Source organism: Echeneis naucrates, chromosome 24 (assembly GCF_900963305.1).
Source record: "Echeneis naucrates chromosome 24, fEcheNa1.1, whole genome shotgun sequence".
NCBI classification, from domain to species: Eukaryota; Metazoa; Chordata; class Actinopteri; order Carangiformes; family Echeneidae; genus Echeneis; species Echeneis naucrates.
The window spans coordinates 9,845,387-9,858,570 of record NC_042534.1 but is presented as its reverse complement, the minus strand read 5'-3'; the positions used below and the strand labels follow the sequence as shown (position 1 = coordinate 9,858,570).

Below are 13,184 nucleotides of genomic sequence, written 5' to 3'. Positions count from 1 at the left end.
CACTACCCCGTCACGACAGACTTGAATATATCGTTACAGAAACTGCTATGTGGATATTCTTGGTGAAAGACTTTTTTTTATTTTAATATATATATCTTTTAAAAGTGAACTGTCAAATTGCTGACATACAGTGAGAGCCCACAGAGCCTTACAAGGAAGCTCTGATTTTCTTTTTTCCCCACTCAAGAGTGTAAGAGATGAAAGCTAGAATGAAAGAAAACAAGACACAGACCTATGTGGTACATTTGTTAGAACTACAGCTTGACAGAAAAGAAATTTTAATTTAAATGAAAGAGGGAGGAGGGTTTCTCTGTGTTAGCTGGGACTGCTTTGTATTCCTCAGATAGAAATAATAATAATAAAAAAGAAAAAGAAGTCATCCAGTAGATTTTGTGGAAGGAAATTTCAATCTGAATGGCAGAAATGAGAAAAAACTGAATGTGTTCTGCTTTAATGACTAAAAAGAAATGGTTTTGAACTTAATATACCTCATCTTTACTACTCTCAACACGATTTTGTTCAGCTTATCATCACGAGATCATGAGTGCCAAGTGTGCATCACAGGCCTCATATTCCTACACGGGACCGGACATGCCACGCTTGACTGCTAATCCTTTTTGAGCAGACGAAAGCGTACTTACAAGCAGCTTTGTCATAGCGAGATCAGTGATATGTAGCCCACGGTTGGGAAGCTATAACTATGAAGTGACTAATTCTAAACGGAAACAAAGGCAAACAAATACTGTTGATTTTTCTTTTTTAAACAAACACAAAGAAACCAAGTCTTTTTTTCTGCTCTCCCCAGAACCTCTGGTGCATAGCACCCAAAGATGTGTATGTTGTGTTATTTCAGTTGTATTCATAAGGCCTTTTTGGACAATGAGTATACACTGGAATGTGCTACAATTGTAAAAAAAAAAAAAAAAAAAAAAAAGGAATTTGCTTCTCTGAAAAGCCACAATTATGTATATATCTATATATATATATATATATTTATATCTCAGTATCTGAGCCTGTTATAAAGACTGAAAACTCACAACCTTTGTGTAGTATATGAAGAAAGAAAGAAATCTTAACACTGCACGTTTTGCTTTTTTCCCCCATTACTCTTGAAGTCATAGTTCATTTCAAGATACTCCTGTTTTCAGCCAACAGTTGTCTCTTTTGGAAAATTACAGTTTGATGTGGATCACAGGGGCAGAACGGGTATCACTGACAGAACTGATACAGATCAGAGTCTATCCATTGATATCCCCTTCAACATACAATAAGTACAATTACACATAAGTAACCGACAGGTGTGACTGTGGAAAGTGGAAAAGAAAAATGGTGAGCCTTAATTGTGCTCCTTTGCACTGGAAGGAGCAAACATCCCAATAGTTGAGTCAGGTGTGATCCCTGATGAACAGGGCTAAAGCTCACACCTCTGCAGTTAAAGTGTACAATAGAACGTATCATTGGTGTGGAAAAAAAATTGGTGCTGAGTGATTTTAAAAACTAGGAGTGAGAGCGAAGTCATGATTTACGTAAAGAGGTCATGTGTTTTTGTTAATTTTGCAAACGGAATTAGCTGTTACACATCCCCTCTTCCCCTTCAGGAAAAGAGCCCATATAATAGGTCCTCCAGTCAACAGTGTGTCAATCTTCCATACCTGTACAAACACATACAAGGTTACAAACACACAGCAGACACACACACTCAGAAGACAAACAGCAGACACACACCCACACCCGCACGCACACAAACACACGCACACACTCTTCCTCCACCAATGGAAAGTGAAGGAACAAGTCTCTGTAGAAAAGAGGAAATGGAGGGGGCGGGGTCACAGTCCATGTCATTGTACGTGTAAAATGGACAAAGAGGAGGAGGGTTATGAGTGTATAAATTGTCCCAGATGATTCAGAGTGTGTGTCTGTGTGTGTGTGTGTGTGTGTGTGTGTGTGTGTGTGTATGCGTATCTGTGGCAGGCAGGACTTTGCCGCTCCTCGTTCATTGCTCTTGAGTGCTGTTGTGGGGTCAGGAGTGCGTGGATGGCCAGTCCATGGGAGAAGGCTGAGCATGTGTGTATGCGCGCATATGTGTCAGCTTTCAGTCGTTGTCCTCGTCGTCATCTTCACTTTCCTCGATGCCATCGCTGTCCTCCTGCTCCTCGTCCTCCTCCTCTGTGTCAGGGATGTCCCACTGCGGGTGGTTGTCCAGCATGGCCTTGGCCTCATGGACCTCCAACTACAAAAACAAAAGGGACACACAGAGTTCAAGTTGTGAAGTCATGCAGTTAAGTGCAGCCTGACTTCTAAATGTTATGTAAAGATGCTTTTTCATGGAAAATTCATGTAAGGGGGAGTTGTGGTAAAAAAAAAAAAAAAAAAAAAACTACTTCAACAACGTCAACAAACTTTCTATTCAGTTTATGAATTCCAAAATGTTCCAAAAATTGCGCCGTCTTATTGGCAGTTTAGATGAACACTAAAGGAGAGAGAATAGGTGAGCTCAGTGATGGTATAAGACATGTTATGATTAGCTCCTCACATTTGAAGTGCACACCAGCTAAATGTCTAACAGGTGCTACAATTCAAAAAACACACAAACAACAAGCTATTTATTTTGTGGTTTGGCTTGTGACGGAGCTTATTATTCCCACCAACTTGGCAGCAATTAACAGACTTCAGTGAGCTTCTGCTGGGCCCATTGTCTCAGCTACTTTGGCAGGAAAAGAAACCATTGTGCCCAGGACAATTTACACTGATTTGGCCAAGGAAATGGCTTAGCAGAAAACTCAGTTCAGTTCAGTCACTCGGGCAGTTGTGGGCATTCCCACATATGATTACACAAACACACACAGAGCATTTCAGTCACCTTGAGTGGCTTGATCTGGTCCAGTCCAAGGTAGGAATCAGATCGGAGGATGACCGAATATTGGTAGTTGCCCGTTTTGGAGGGAGCTGGAAACTTGAGCTCCACCTGGAAAGTGATGCAAACACACATTGCTTATTGCTGGATGTATAATAGTGCACAGTGTTCTGTTAAAGCATGTGGAACGGTCTGCTCTTTTCCTATAACAAGTAGGAACACTAATCAAAGCACCAAAAGGAGGCAAACCTGTGAAGGATACACACTAACACTGCTGAACATGACAAATCTGCTGTTCAGCTTGTGATTACCTACACAGTGTGGTAGGTAATCACAAGTGACCCACTACAAGATGATGATGATGGGGTCCAACTGTAAATATTAGCCCAGCATTATCTCAAGCTGTGATCACTATGCCTTACAATTACATATGGCAAACATCTAATTATCAGCACAATGAGGCTAATTATTATTCAGCGTGTGAGCCGAGAATGAACTGTGAACGCGGTGGCAATTCACTGCCCTACGTTGTTGATGAAAGCGGCTCCCTCTGCACTCCTCAACAGCACATCTGTCAAACACATCTGACGTGAAATCTGGCAACACCGACAACAGAAGGAATTGTTGACGTGACAGAAGATTTGATTGCTAGACAGTGAGCTGTTATGCAAGGGTGGGTCACCTCTTGCTATTACATTCCTTCAAAGCTGGGACAGCCGGCCACACTCACACAGGCCTCATTAGGCTTTCACCTCTCCGTCAGTCCTTATTGTTGCTGGAGAAGAGTGGGACCAGAGGTGCAAATTATGCAAAATAAATACTCACTCTCACACGCTCCTCTGAGGAAATAACGACAAGTGCAAAAGGTTGCCTAGCAACAGAATGTGTGGCTACAGTGCAGAGGACAAAAGAGACATGAACACACACCTTAACTTATTAAGACCCTCTTACTCCATGAAGATTAAGAAATAAGCCACAATAGACTCTCAGAATATTTGAATGCAATACGAGCACACAGAACTGACTTTGTAGTGCTGAAACAAAAACTGAGTGTTGCCATTTCAGATTATAAATTGATGGTCTTACTGATTTATAAAATAACATTCTGATCCTGCTTGTAGGACATAAAGATCTTGTGCTTTTTGGCTTCATTTATTATATTTTTGTTTGAGTCCATTTATTGGACAACACAAGTCATCTGAAGACGTCACCTTGGAACCTCAGAAAATATAGTTTCGGATTTCCTTTACTCAACCGAATAAACTGACTCAAGACATAACAGAGTGGTATTGTGAGGGTATACGTTCACCTCCAGAGGGCTACAGTATTTTTGTAGCCGTTTGCAAACAAGAATACAAATGAGCTCACCTCTTCTGTGTCCTTTAATGTGCAGACGTGGTAGGGCATGGAGACGAGGGTCTGATCTCGGCGGTCAGCGATGTAGAGCCACCACCACTCCTGCTTCTCCTCAGGGAAGTAGAGGCTGTAAACAGGGTGCGTCACCTTTGACTTGGTCTCCAGCAGAGCCCGCTCTCGCCGCTGGATGCTTTGCTGTAATGCCTCCCACTCCTGATGGGGACAATAGTTGCTTTGTATAATTAACTCAAAATATATTGTTGGACTTGCATTCAGAGGGATTGACAAACATCTTTTTAGTCACAATATATTATAAGACTGAGCATCACATATATCATCATATTGCTAAAGTCTGATTCAAGCATATGCAATCATAAAAATTCCTTGACCTCCTCATCGTCACCAGCCATCTCATCCACTTCTGTGTCGCTTTGCTTGTCGCTGTCGTCGTCTCTCTCGCTGGGAGAGTCCTTGTTGGCTTCTCCTTCATCTGACTCGCTGCCTTTGTCTGAGGCCTCGTCCTCCTCCTCTTTTCCTGCTGCTGATGGTGCTACTACAACTTCCTGCAGCATCAACAATTACACAAAAAATAAAAAAGATTATTATTGTTATTTTTGTAATTGACAATTAACCCAAATCAGTTGTGGCTGGACACATACGTTTCCTGCCACATTGCCGTTGGCCTGCTTGGTTTTGGCAGGCGCAGAAGTAGCTTTCTTCTTAGTTAATTTTTTCTTCTTGGATTTGGCTGTCTTCTTTGCCCCTTTGCTCTTGTTCTGCCATACTTTGGTTTTGGCTTTACTTGACTCGCCTTGCTACAAACAGACACGCACACGCAGATTACTTGAATACTGCAAGATTGTCTTCAAAAATTAAACTTCAAATCATGACTAAATCTGACACAAAATGAGTCAAAGATTAAATATGCTCAGTGGGTTAAGTGTGGGCGTGCGTGTTGTCCTTACTGCTTCCTCTGTATTGGCAGCCTCGTCTCCTGGACACGGCGTTGACTCCTGTTCTTTTTCAAACATGTCCTATGCACACACACACAAACATTGAATCATTGAATCAATGCATACAGTCAACAGTACACTCTAGTGGTTATCTGAGAAAATGCATGCCTAGGCATCAACATCATAAATCCTAAAACTGCATTCACAAATTCACTACTAACACACAGCTCTGAAATTATGTCAATGTTTGAACTGATATCACTGCTTACCGCCATTCGTTTTCTGGTTAAGGTTACAGTTACTGTGACAATAGAGCCTGCTGTGATGTTATTGCTGTCTTCATCATCAAGGACTGCAGAGAAAGAACAAAAGGAAGAGAGATGTCTAAATATAGATAAGACGAAATCTATAATTGTAACATATCAGTTGTTTAACAAAGCTTGTTTCTTAAACCTCATCATTATTTCATCGTTTTTTTCTATCAGCTTTAATTGAAGCATTGCTTGAAAGCCATTAAAGTTTCCTTTGAACACTCAACTTATCAAAGCTATCTTTACTACAAACTGTATCAGCCGCTTATCTATATGTACTATGGTACAATAATGAACTTTCTTGGGCTAAAGTGGTAAAAAGCTAAGATGCAACCATTTCATTGGCTGTTTATCCAAGTGTGGCCAAAAAGGGTGCACGTTTGTGTGTGTACTTCAGGACTGACCCTGCAGTTTGGTATCCATGGTGATGTGAGGGAAGCTGCCTAGCACAGCCATGACTTCATCGTACTTCTCCTCTCCCAAGAAACGCAACATGCTCCGCCTATCCGAGTCCTTGAGACTCACCAGGTCCTGAAGGCTCCGCACTTTATACTAAAGGAGAGAGGACAGAAGATATATTTAATTTAAAATTACTCACACACAATACACGTGTGTGAATGGATGTGTGGCAGGGACCTTCTTTGAGATACAGTAGCGGAGGTGCTCCTCCTCAAAGTGGGGCAGCTGCAGCAGTGGTGATTTTGACTCCTGCAGACCCTGCACTGTCATCTGGGTCAGTTTCATACAGTTCTCTATGGTTACCAGACGAGGAGCATGGAAACCTGGACAGAGGCATGACAGTGTACACATTAGCGTCAATGAAAACTACATCAAGGCTTCACAAGTTTGACAGTAAAAACAACACCAAGGCCAACGACTGACATATTGCCTTTGCGGATGTACCGTACGGTAATGCATGCAGCAAGCAGTGTTTACAGATGCACATCTTCAACTGATTTCATATAATACTCAACTTCATGAAAGTCTTATGAAAACTAATAGAGTCTGTACACAGTAAATTTGACACAGTATTAAAGCAACATCTGACAAAACAGTCACTCACTGCGCAACTTCCTGCACCAAGGTTCTAAAGAGAAATGTATCAGAACAAATATGATGTGTGTACCTCCTCGGCTGTTGGCCATCATGGTCAGCTGACAGCCTACGTTGATCATCTCCTGCAGGAGAGCTGGACTCTTCCTCACCACAAACCTCTGATCTGGACACAAACACACAGCACGTTTCTGACTTGTATCACATTTCCTAGACAAGTATAAAAGAGAAAGTTTTTAGTGTCCTACCTTCTTCTAACTCCTCTGATACATCCATACGGGCTAGATGAGCAAGCACCAATACCCTGGCCTTTAAACTGTACGGATAACAGAAAGGAGGCTCCTTCTTCTTAACGTTGATATTTCCTAATTCCCGGATCAGCTGCAAGAGACAGTAGGAAACTTAACTTTTCAAGTTTTTATTTCTGAATTCTAGACAATCTATCTCTTTCTCTTACACACACACACACACAAAATCCATTGCGTTGATATTCAATACCTGTGGTACTTCAATGTTGTCTGTTGGTCGTATGGTAGCTTCTTTATTGCTGCGTGGGTCAAACTCAAAGGCCGCAGTCAACACCATGGCCAACCCTGGAGGTTGGATTTGGTCAAAATTAAGAGCAAGTGAAAACAGATAACCAGAAGCTAAAGATGTCTATTGCTCATCAAATAATACCCACATATTAGTAACCACATGGACATTCAATGAATTTCAAGCTTATTTGTTCATTTATGCAAAATGCAGTGTGAAGGGGGAAACTCACGCTTCATGTTCATGTTTGGTGTCTTGTACATGAAATGCATAAAGAGCTGGGTAGTGTTGATGAGGATCTGGTCTCCGCTGTAGCGGATGGAGCGGTACCACCATGTGCCCTGAGGAGGAGATGAAAACATGAAATGTTGAGGGTATGAGAAGAATAAAGGGAAAGTATCAGATAAACTCTGCGGTACAGATACCAGCTTTAAATCATGTTAACAACTTACCACAACAACAGGAAGGATGACCATAAAGGCTAGTCCATATACCAACAGCACCTAAATGGAAAAATAAAACCATCAGACCCTATCATGTATTACATAAGACCTGCAACAGCACATATAGTGACCGACGGTAACATCGAGGTTGTTGTGGTATTTATTGTGGCGGATAACTGCTATTCACAAACAAAAAACAAGTACATTTAACCAGCTAAAACTACACTGTCTTCATCAATGATTATTTACCAGCATTGAGTTCTTCTGGTCAACAATCCAGGCAGGCAAGGCTATACCAAAGCTGGTTGCTAAAAAAGGGAGAAATAAGACAATGAACCAAAATGTCAAAACCCCCCCCCATTTACATACTCCATCTGCGTCTCAGCTAAAACTACTGGAGCCATATTTGTTTTTGTTTTGTTTTGTTTTGTTTTTTTTTACAGTGACGCATTCTTGACGTTCACCGATGTGTTTTCATCTCATGTGGTTTAAACCACACCATCTGTTCTAAGAACCCACCAAAATTCGTATGATGTTATTTTTGGATCGGTAAACATATGAATGAGAGTATAGACACATTCTCAACAGGTGCCAAGTGTCAGCTCTCACTGTAGTGAACGAGTTGTGCTGTTTCAATTCAATTTCAAACTGTTTGACATATTCATGCCTACAAGAGTCTGACTCACCAGCACTGAGCACAGCAGGTGAATCAAGGGTTGTAATAGTCTACTACTGGAGATAAAGAGCATCTTTACTTACCTCCTGGACCGTCTGGGTTCCCATACATTTCCCAATTCTGTCGTGATTGTTCATTGGTCAGACTGCGGGGGAAAAACAAGTAAATTAAAATAAATTACTCAGCTGAAATCCAATGTTGAGCTGCAGCAAGAAATTACTTTCATTATGGACAACGGATGTAATTTTAAGACCTGACACTTACGCAGCATAAGCTTTGGCAATTCTCATGAACGTGGCTTCATCGCCACCTTTGTCAGGATGGAACTTCAGTGACAGTACACGGTATTGCTTCTTGATTTCTGAGAGAGATGCACCCTGGAGACAGAAGAATATAAATCTAGCTACTTCAAACCAAACCATACATTTCAGATATTCTCAAAAGCACCTATTTGTAGTTTTTTTATTAAAGTTTAGAGGGATGATTGTTTTAATATGAATCTGATATTGTGCATGGAGTGCAAGTTAAATATACATAAAGTTTCAAGATTCAGTTATTTAGTCATGTTTTGTGTATTTTTACCGGGTCCAAGTTGAGGACTTCATAAGGATTGTACTCCTGGTACTCTCTGTCCAACTTGGACACCTTGTAGGCTAGCAGCAGGAACACAGCCCATCCAAATAACAAGGCTGCTTTTCTAAAAATGCAGTCAGAAAAAGAGGAAGAAAAGTGTCACACATACAGATCTGAACTCTCTGGAAACAACACCAAATGTTTCTCATTTTCATAAAACTATACCTGAGGCCTGCAAATAAGATCTTCTGCTGAACCACTTTTGCAATGTAATGTGAATAGTTTTCACCAAACATGAAGTTGTAACTGACTTAAGTTATGACACCAAAGAAAGCTCATCAGACAGACAGAAGAAGCAGGACATGTCCTGACACTACTGTTGTTTAGTATTTACACAAGGAAGTTGAACTTGTTTCCATGACAATGGCAAAACCCCATTGGGCTGCTCTGCAGCATCTGTTGCCATGACAACCATCGGCCTTAGTGTTGTCTTAGTAGCTCAACCAGAAAAATACATGATGGATTCCCATAATAAACACCGTCAATACGGTAATGTTGCAAAAAATAAATAACAGATTTCAAATACCGAGATATCAAGAGAACATTCAAAAGAAAAAAAAAAAAAAAAAGATTTTGATTAATACGATTAAATTAAAATGTTGGCTGCTGCCCAGCTTCTGTCTTAAATCCAATGACGCAAATCAAGAAAAATCATTTGGAGAGAGACATCAGGATGTTGGTCTACTGAAAGAATGAGTGTGGAATGTGGAAGCTGAAGCTAAACATATGAAAAAGGTACAGAAAGAACAAAGAAAAGATACTCAGACAGACACACTGCTATGGAGAGGCAAATGAGAGTGAGAAGATAGGCAGCGCGATAAAGCGAAGAGGACATGACCACCCATTTCTCTATTAACCCACACACACAGCATGAATAAACAAAACTGAGAAAGCAGTGTTATTTCAAAAGAAATGTTAAACAGTGCAGCACAGTGTTTTGACCAAAAGCACACATGAAAACATCATCAGGCAAACTTGCGTCATTAATTCCCCAAAACATGCAATTTCGCATACACAAAAACTTGAGCTTGAATTTGTCTACACTGTGGAGAGGAGCATTGCCAGGATCAGCAGCAGGGATAGCAGGAAGACAGACCACTCTCTCTATTCAAACAAGTCACACCCAAACTGGAAAAGTAATGTCACATTTGGCAACAAAGGAGAAAGCCACAAACCTGCTATTATAGAGCCAAACAAACTGAAACTACTGAAAGACATATCCAATCGAATAATCTATGTATACCTATTGTTAACAATAAATAATTCAAGTCTAATCAACTGAAGGTGTCTTGGGCTAACTTTAAGTTAGAAGAGCATGATCAGATGATGCGATTGGAGATTTCCTTGGGAGCAGAAGCCTAGTATCTCACACAACCTGCACGATGACATAGAATTCAAACATCATTTTGTGTAGATGACCTTTCCTTTTTATAAAAAAATATAAAACAAATTCCAGTTGATTGGACTCACTTTAGTGTAGGGACGATGCTCTGCTGTGACTTCATCAGCCTGAGACGGTACCACAAACACCGGCCATGTACCCTCCTCAGGCTCTTCAGACGCAGTTGTTCTGAAAGGAGAAGGCACATCATGAGATTATTGATGGATTAGTACGGTCAAGCCAGCTAAAATAAATCAATACTGCAGACACAGCACTCATTTTGGGGGCCACTGTTAAATTAGGGGAGAGTCATATTTCCACATAGAAATTAACAACTCACTGTTGTAACAAAAGTTAGCCAGCCAAGTTCACTTGATTCGATGAAGCAAGTTCAGAAATGTGCACTGCGTTACTTTAAGTGAGAATTTGGTTAATCTCGGATTGTTGCTTGGTTAAAGTCACACCCATTGAATATTTAGTAACACATTGTATAATCTTTTCAACACCTTCAGCTCTCTGTGATGGCCTGTCATTTAAGTATTCCCAGCAGAGCAGCTGAGTGAAGTTTGTTTTATCTTACATAACCCATGTTGGCCGAGTTGTTGACAAACTGTAGGGACATAAGGATAAGGTCAATACCGACACACAGACGCTGCTACAGTGGAGCTTAAGCTTTGGCTGTACTAGCCAGCAGGTAGCTCGGTGAAGCTAACCCACAGGAGCAGCACCAGGGGCTAGATAAGTTGGGTTAAGACAGATGGGCAGGCAGCAGGCTGCTGGTTAGTAAAGCAGGATGGTAAATGTGTGACTCGTACTCAGCTCCGAGCAGCAAGACAGACGAGGTCCTGCTAGCGTGAGTTACTGCACCGTTTGGTTAGCTAACAGACCAACAGGCAGCCAAGACGCTGGCTGAACTCTCCTGGTGTTAGTTATTTAGCCAAGTTAGCACAGAGCCAGACATCGGGCCTTACCAGCATTCTGATCCCGGGGCCAGAGGTAATATGTGGCCGGGATTACTATGAGTCCGACGAAGGACGTCAGGAAATAGAAAAAGGTGTTGCCGCTGTCATCGTACTGGAACTGTTGCCCGGCCATTTCGTAGCGGCGCTTGGGTCGCCCTTCTTCTCCACCGCCGCGCTTCCCCCTTACGGCTCAATGTGCGCGACTTGTCAGACCGTTAGCTAGCCAGCTAGCATCCAGCCAGGAGAGCTCCGATCATCGGTGTACGTGGTGTACGCCTGCGCAATGTGGCCCTTTGTCTTCTTCGGTGGTGGTGATTCAGCGATTTTTTTTTCCTCCTTGAGCGTCACAGACCCCCAGAGGTGGCGAAGAAGAAAGACGGAGGCTCATGACGTCAGTGAAGAGTAAACTGGTTTTATGCTATAACTCCCGTTTTAATGTGCGAGGACGTGACAGTCACATTATCACTACTGTATTTATTAAATTAAACTAAATGCTTTTAAAGGCTGGATATTATATAATGCTGAATGAAAACTCCCCCTTTTTTTAGAGTTTAAAACCAAGAGCTAACTTATGCTTAAAATCAATAATACTACATAGTCATAGTGTGGTGTTGTCCCCCTATAAACACACAGAGCTCCATTAAAATAATTTTGTTCATATCTTTAGAAGCTTTGTCATAACAATTTTCTCAATTCATAATCTAGATATTTTTGGATTATTTTAAATCCTATGTTCACTTTTATTTGACACAAATTAAACAAATCAACAGCTAAAAAAGGGGTTAATTTATTTTTTTTCATGAAACTATCTGGAGAGACTATTTCAATTTGTTTTTCCCTGTGATTAACCTTCAAATGTCTTCAGATATGTACATTGTCCTCACTTGACGCATACCAGCAGGCTTTCTGGACACTTGTTTCTTTAAACTGCAATGGTGTGTTATTCAGATCCAGAGGGAAAACATGTTATGATTAATCTACACCAAAAAGAATGACCTTCATCAAATGCTTAGTGGCTGGCTGTTTATTATCCCCCTACTTAATTGTCCATTAGAGACAAAGCTACTTGGCATTCAAAATAAAAACACCAAATTAAACTATGCTTAGTGGCCATGACTTTATTAAAAAGTCTATTAAGACACCAATGTTGCCCAATTTTGACTCTCTAGCTATTGAGTTATAGCATTGAAGATGGTTGTGGTTTTGTTTCTATAATATATTAGTCAACTGCTGAACAAGAGTTGGAACTTATTTGCAAAATGAATAAATAAATAAATAAAAGAAATAAATTCTGTCATATTTTAGATATTCATTCTCAAAGAAGATGATAGAGAAGTAATTTGCTCTGGGCTTTTTATTTCCTTTGCAGACAAATTCTGTCACACATGAACCATAATTTCATCAAGAGGTTTGCGTTTCAAATCAGGCACAGTGGCATCTGAAGCAGGGTAACCCACAGGAAGAAGCATCAGCAGCTTTTCATTGGCTGGCCGCTTTAGGAGTAACCTGAGTTGGGGTCCGCAGTTGAGGGGAGTCGATGTGACAGTAACAAGACCTGCATTCTGATGAGCAAATGAACAGAATCAGAAGGTATTCCCGTGCTCTACCACACACTGTCTATGTGTCATGTGTTTTAAAATATGACTAAGAAAGAAGATAGATTGATCAGTATTTCTATGAATAAATACGTCCTTTACCTGTAATGCAGCCAACAGAATACCACAGGATATGGACACACTGATTTCATTGTAGTAGTGTGTCTTCTTCTTTCCGTTTGGTAGAATCCCATAAGTTTGTTTGAAGATTAGGACCAGATAAGGTGCAACATCCAAGTACTCTTTAATCCAGTTTGTCCTGTAGGAGAAAGGAAGTTGCAAGACAGAAGAACTATGAGTGAAATTTAACAATGTAGTCAGATCCTTAATGCCCATTATGACTAATAACCATTGCATAGCCAAATATTTGGACTAATTATATTGTACGTTGCTGGACCTGAGTACAAATTTTGCATATAATTGTAATAATTGA

The 13,184-nt window shown here is 40.7% G+C and overlaps 2 protein-coding genes across 5 annotated transcripts in view; both read right to left on the bottom strand.

Annotated features, from left to right (window-relative positions):
* Positions 1–2,092: 2,092 nt before the first annotated feature.
* sec63 (SEC63 homolog, protein translocation regulator) lies at positions 2,093–11,289 on the bottom strand. Of its 2 annotated transcripts, none has more exons than XM_029496992.1 (20): positions 11,166–11,289; positions 10,284–10,383; positions 8,763–8,877; positions 8,445–8,557; positions 8,264–8,325; positions 7,754–7,812; positions 7,514–7,564; positions 7,294–7,402; positions 7,026–7,120; positions 6,776–6,908; positions 6,601–6,693; positions 6,111–6,256; positions 5,879–6,026; positions 5,433–5,515; positions 5,176–5,244; positions 4,866–5,025; positions 4,600–4,751; positions 4,223–4,423; positions 2,861–2,965; positions 2,093–2,230 (listed from the first exon to the last, which is right to left on the bottom strand). In XM_029496992.1, exons 1-20 carry the CDS (start codon positions 11,287–11,289, stop codon positions 2,093–2,095), a joined length of 2,256 nt encoding a protein of 751 aa, XP_029352852.1. The 2 variants fall into 2 exon arrangements, with proteins under 2 accessions (XP_029352852.1, XP_029352851.1); XM_029496991.1 differs by having other exon boundaries at positions 4,600–4,773; positions 4,870–5,025.
* A 1,246-nt stretch (positions 11,290–12,535) lies between these two features.
* Positions 12,536–13,184, bottom strand: part of iyd (iodotyrosine deiodinase) — a 29,336-nt gene continuing 28,687 nt past the window's right edge. For all 3 annotated transcript variants that reach the window (XM_029495964.1, XM_029495965.1, XM_029495966.1), the window contains 2 exons: positions 12,854–13,010; positions 12,536–12,718 (listed from right to left, as the gene is read on the bottom strand). In XM_029495964.1, the coding sequence (XP_029351824.1) occupies positions 12,536–12,718; positions 12,854–13,010 (340 nt within the window). The remainder of the gene's footprint in view (positions 12,719–12,853; positions 13,011–13,184) is intronic.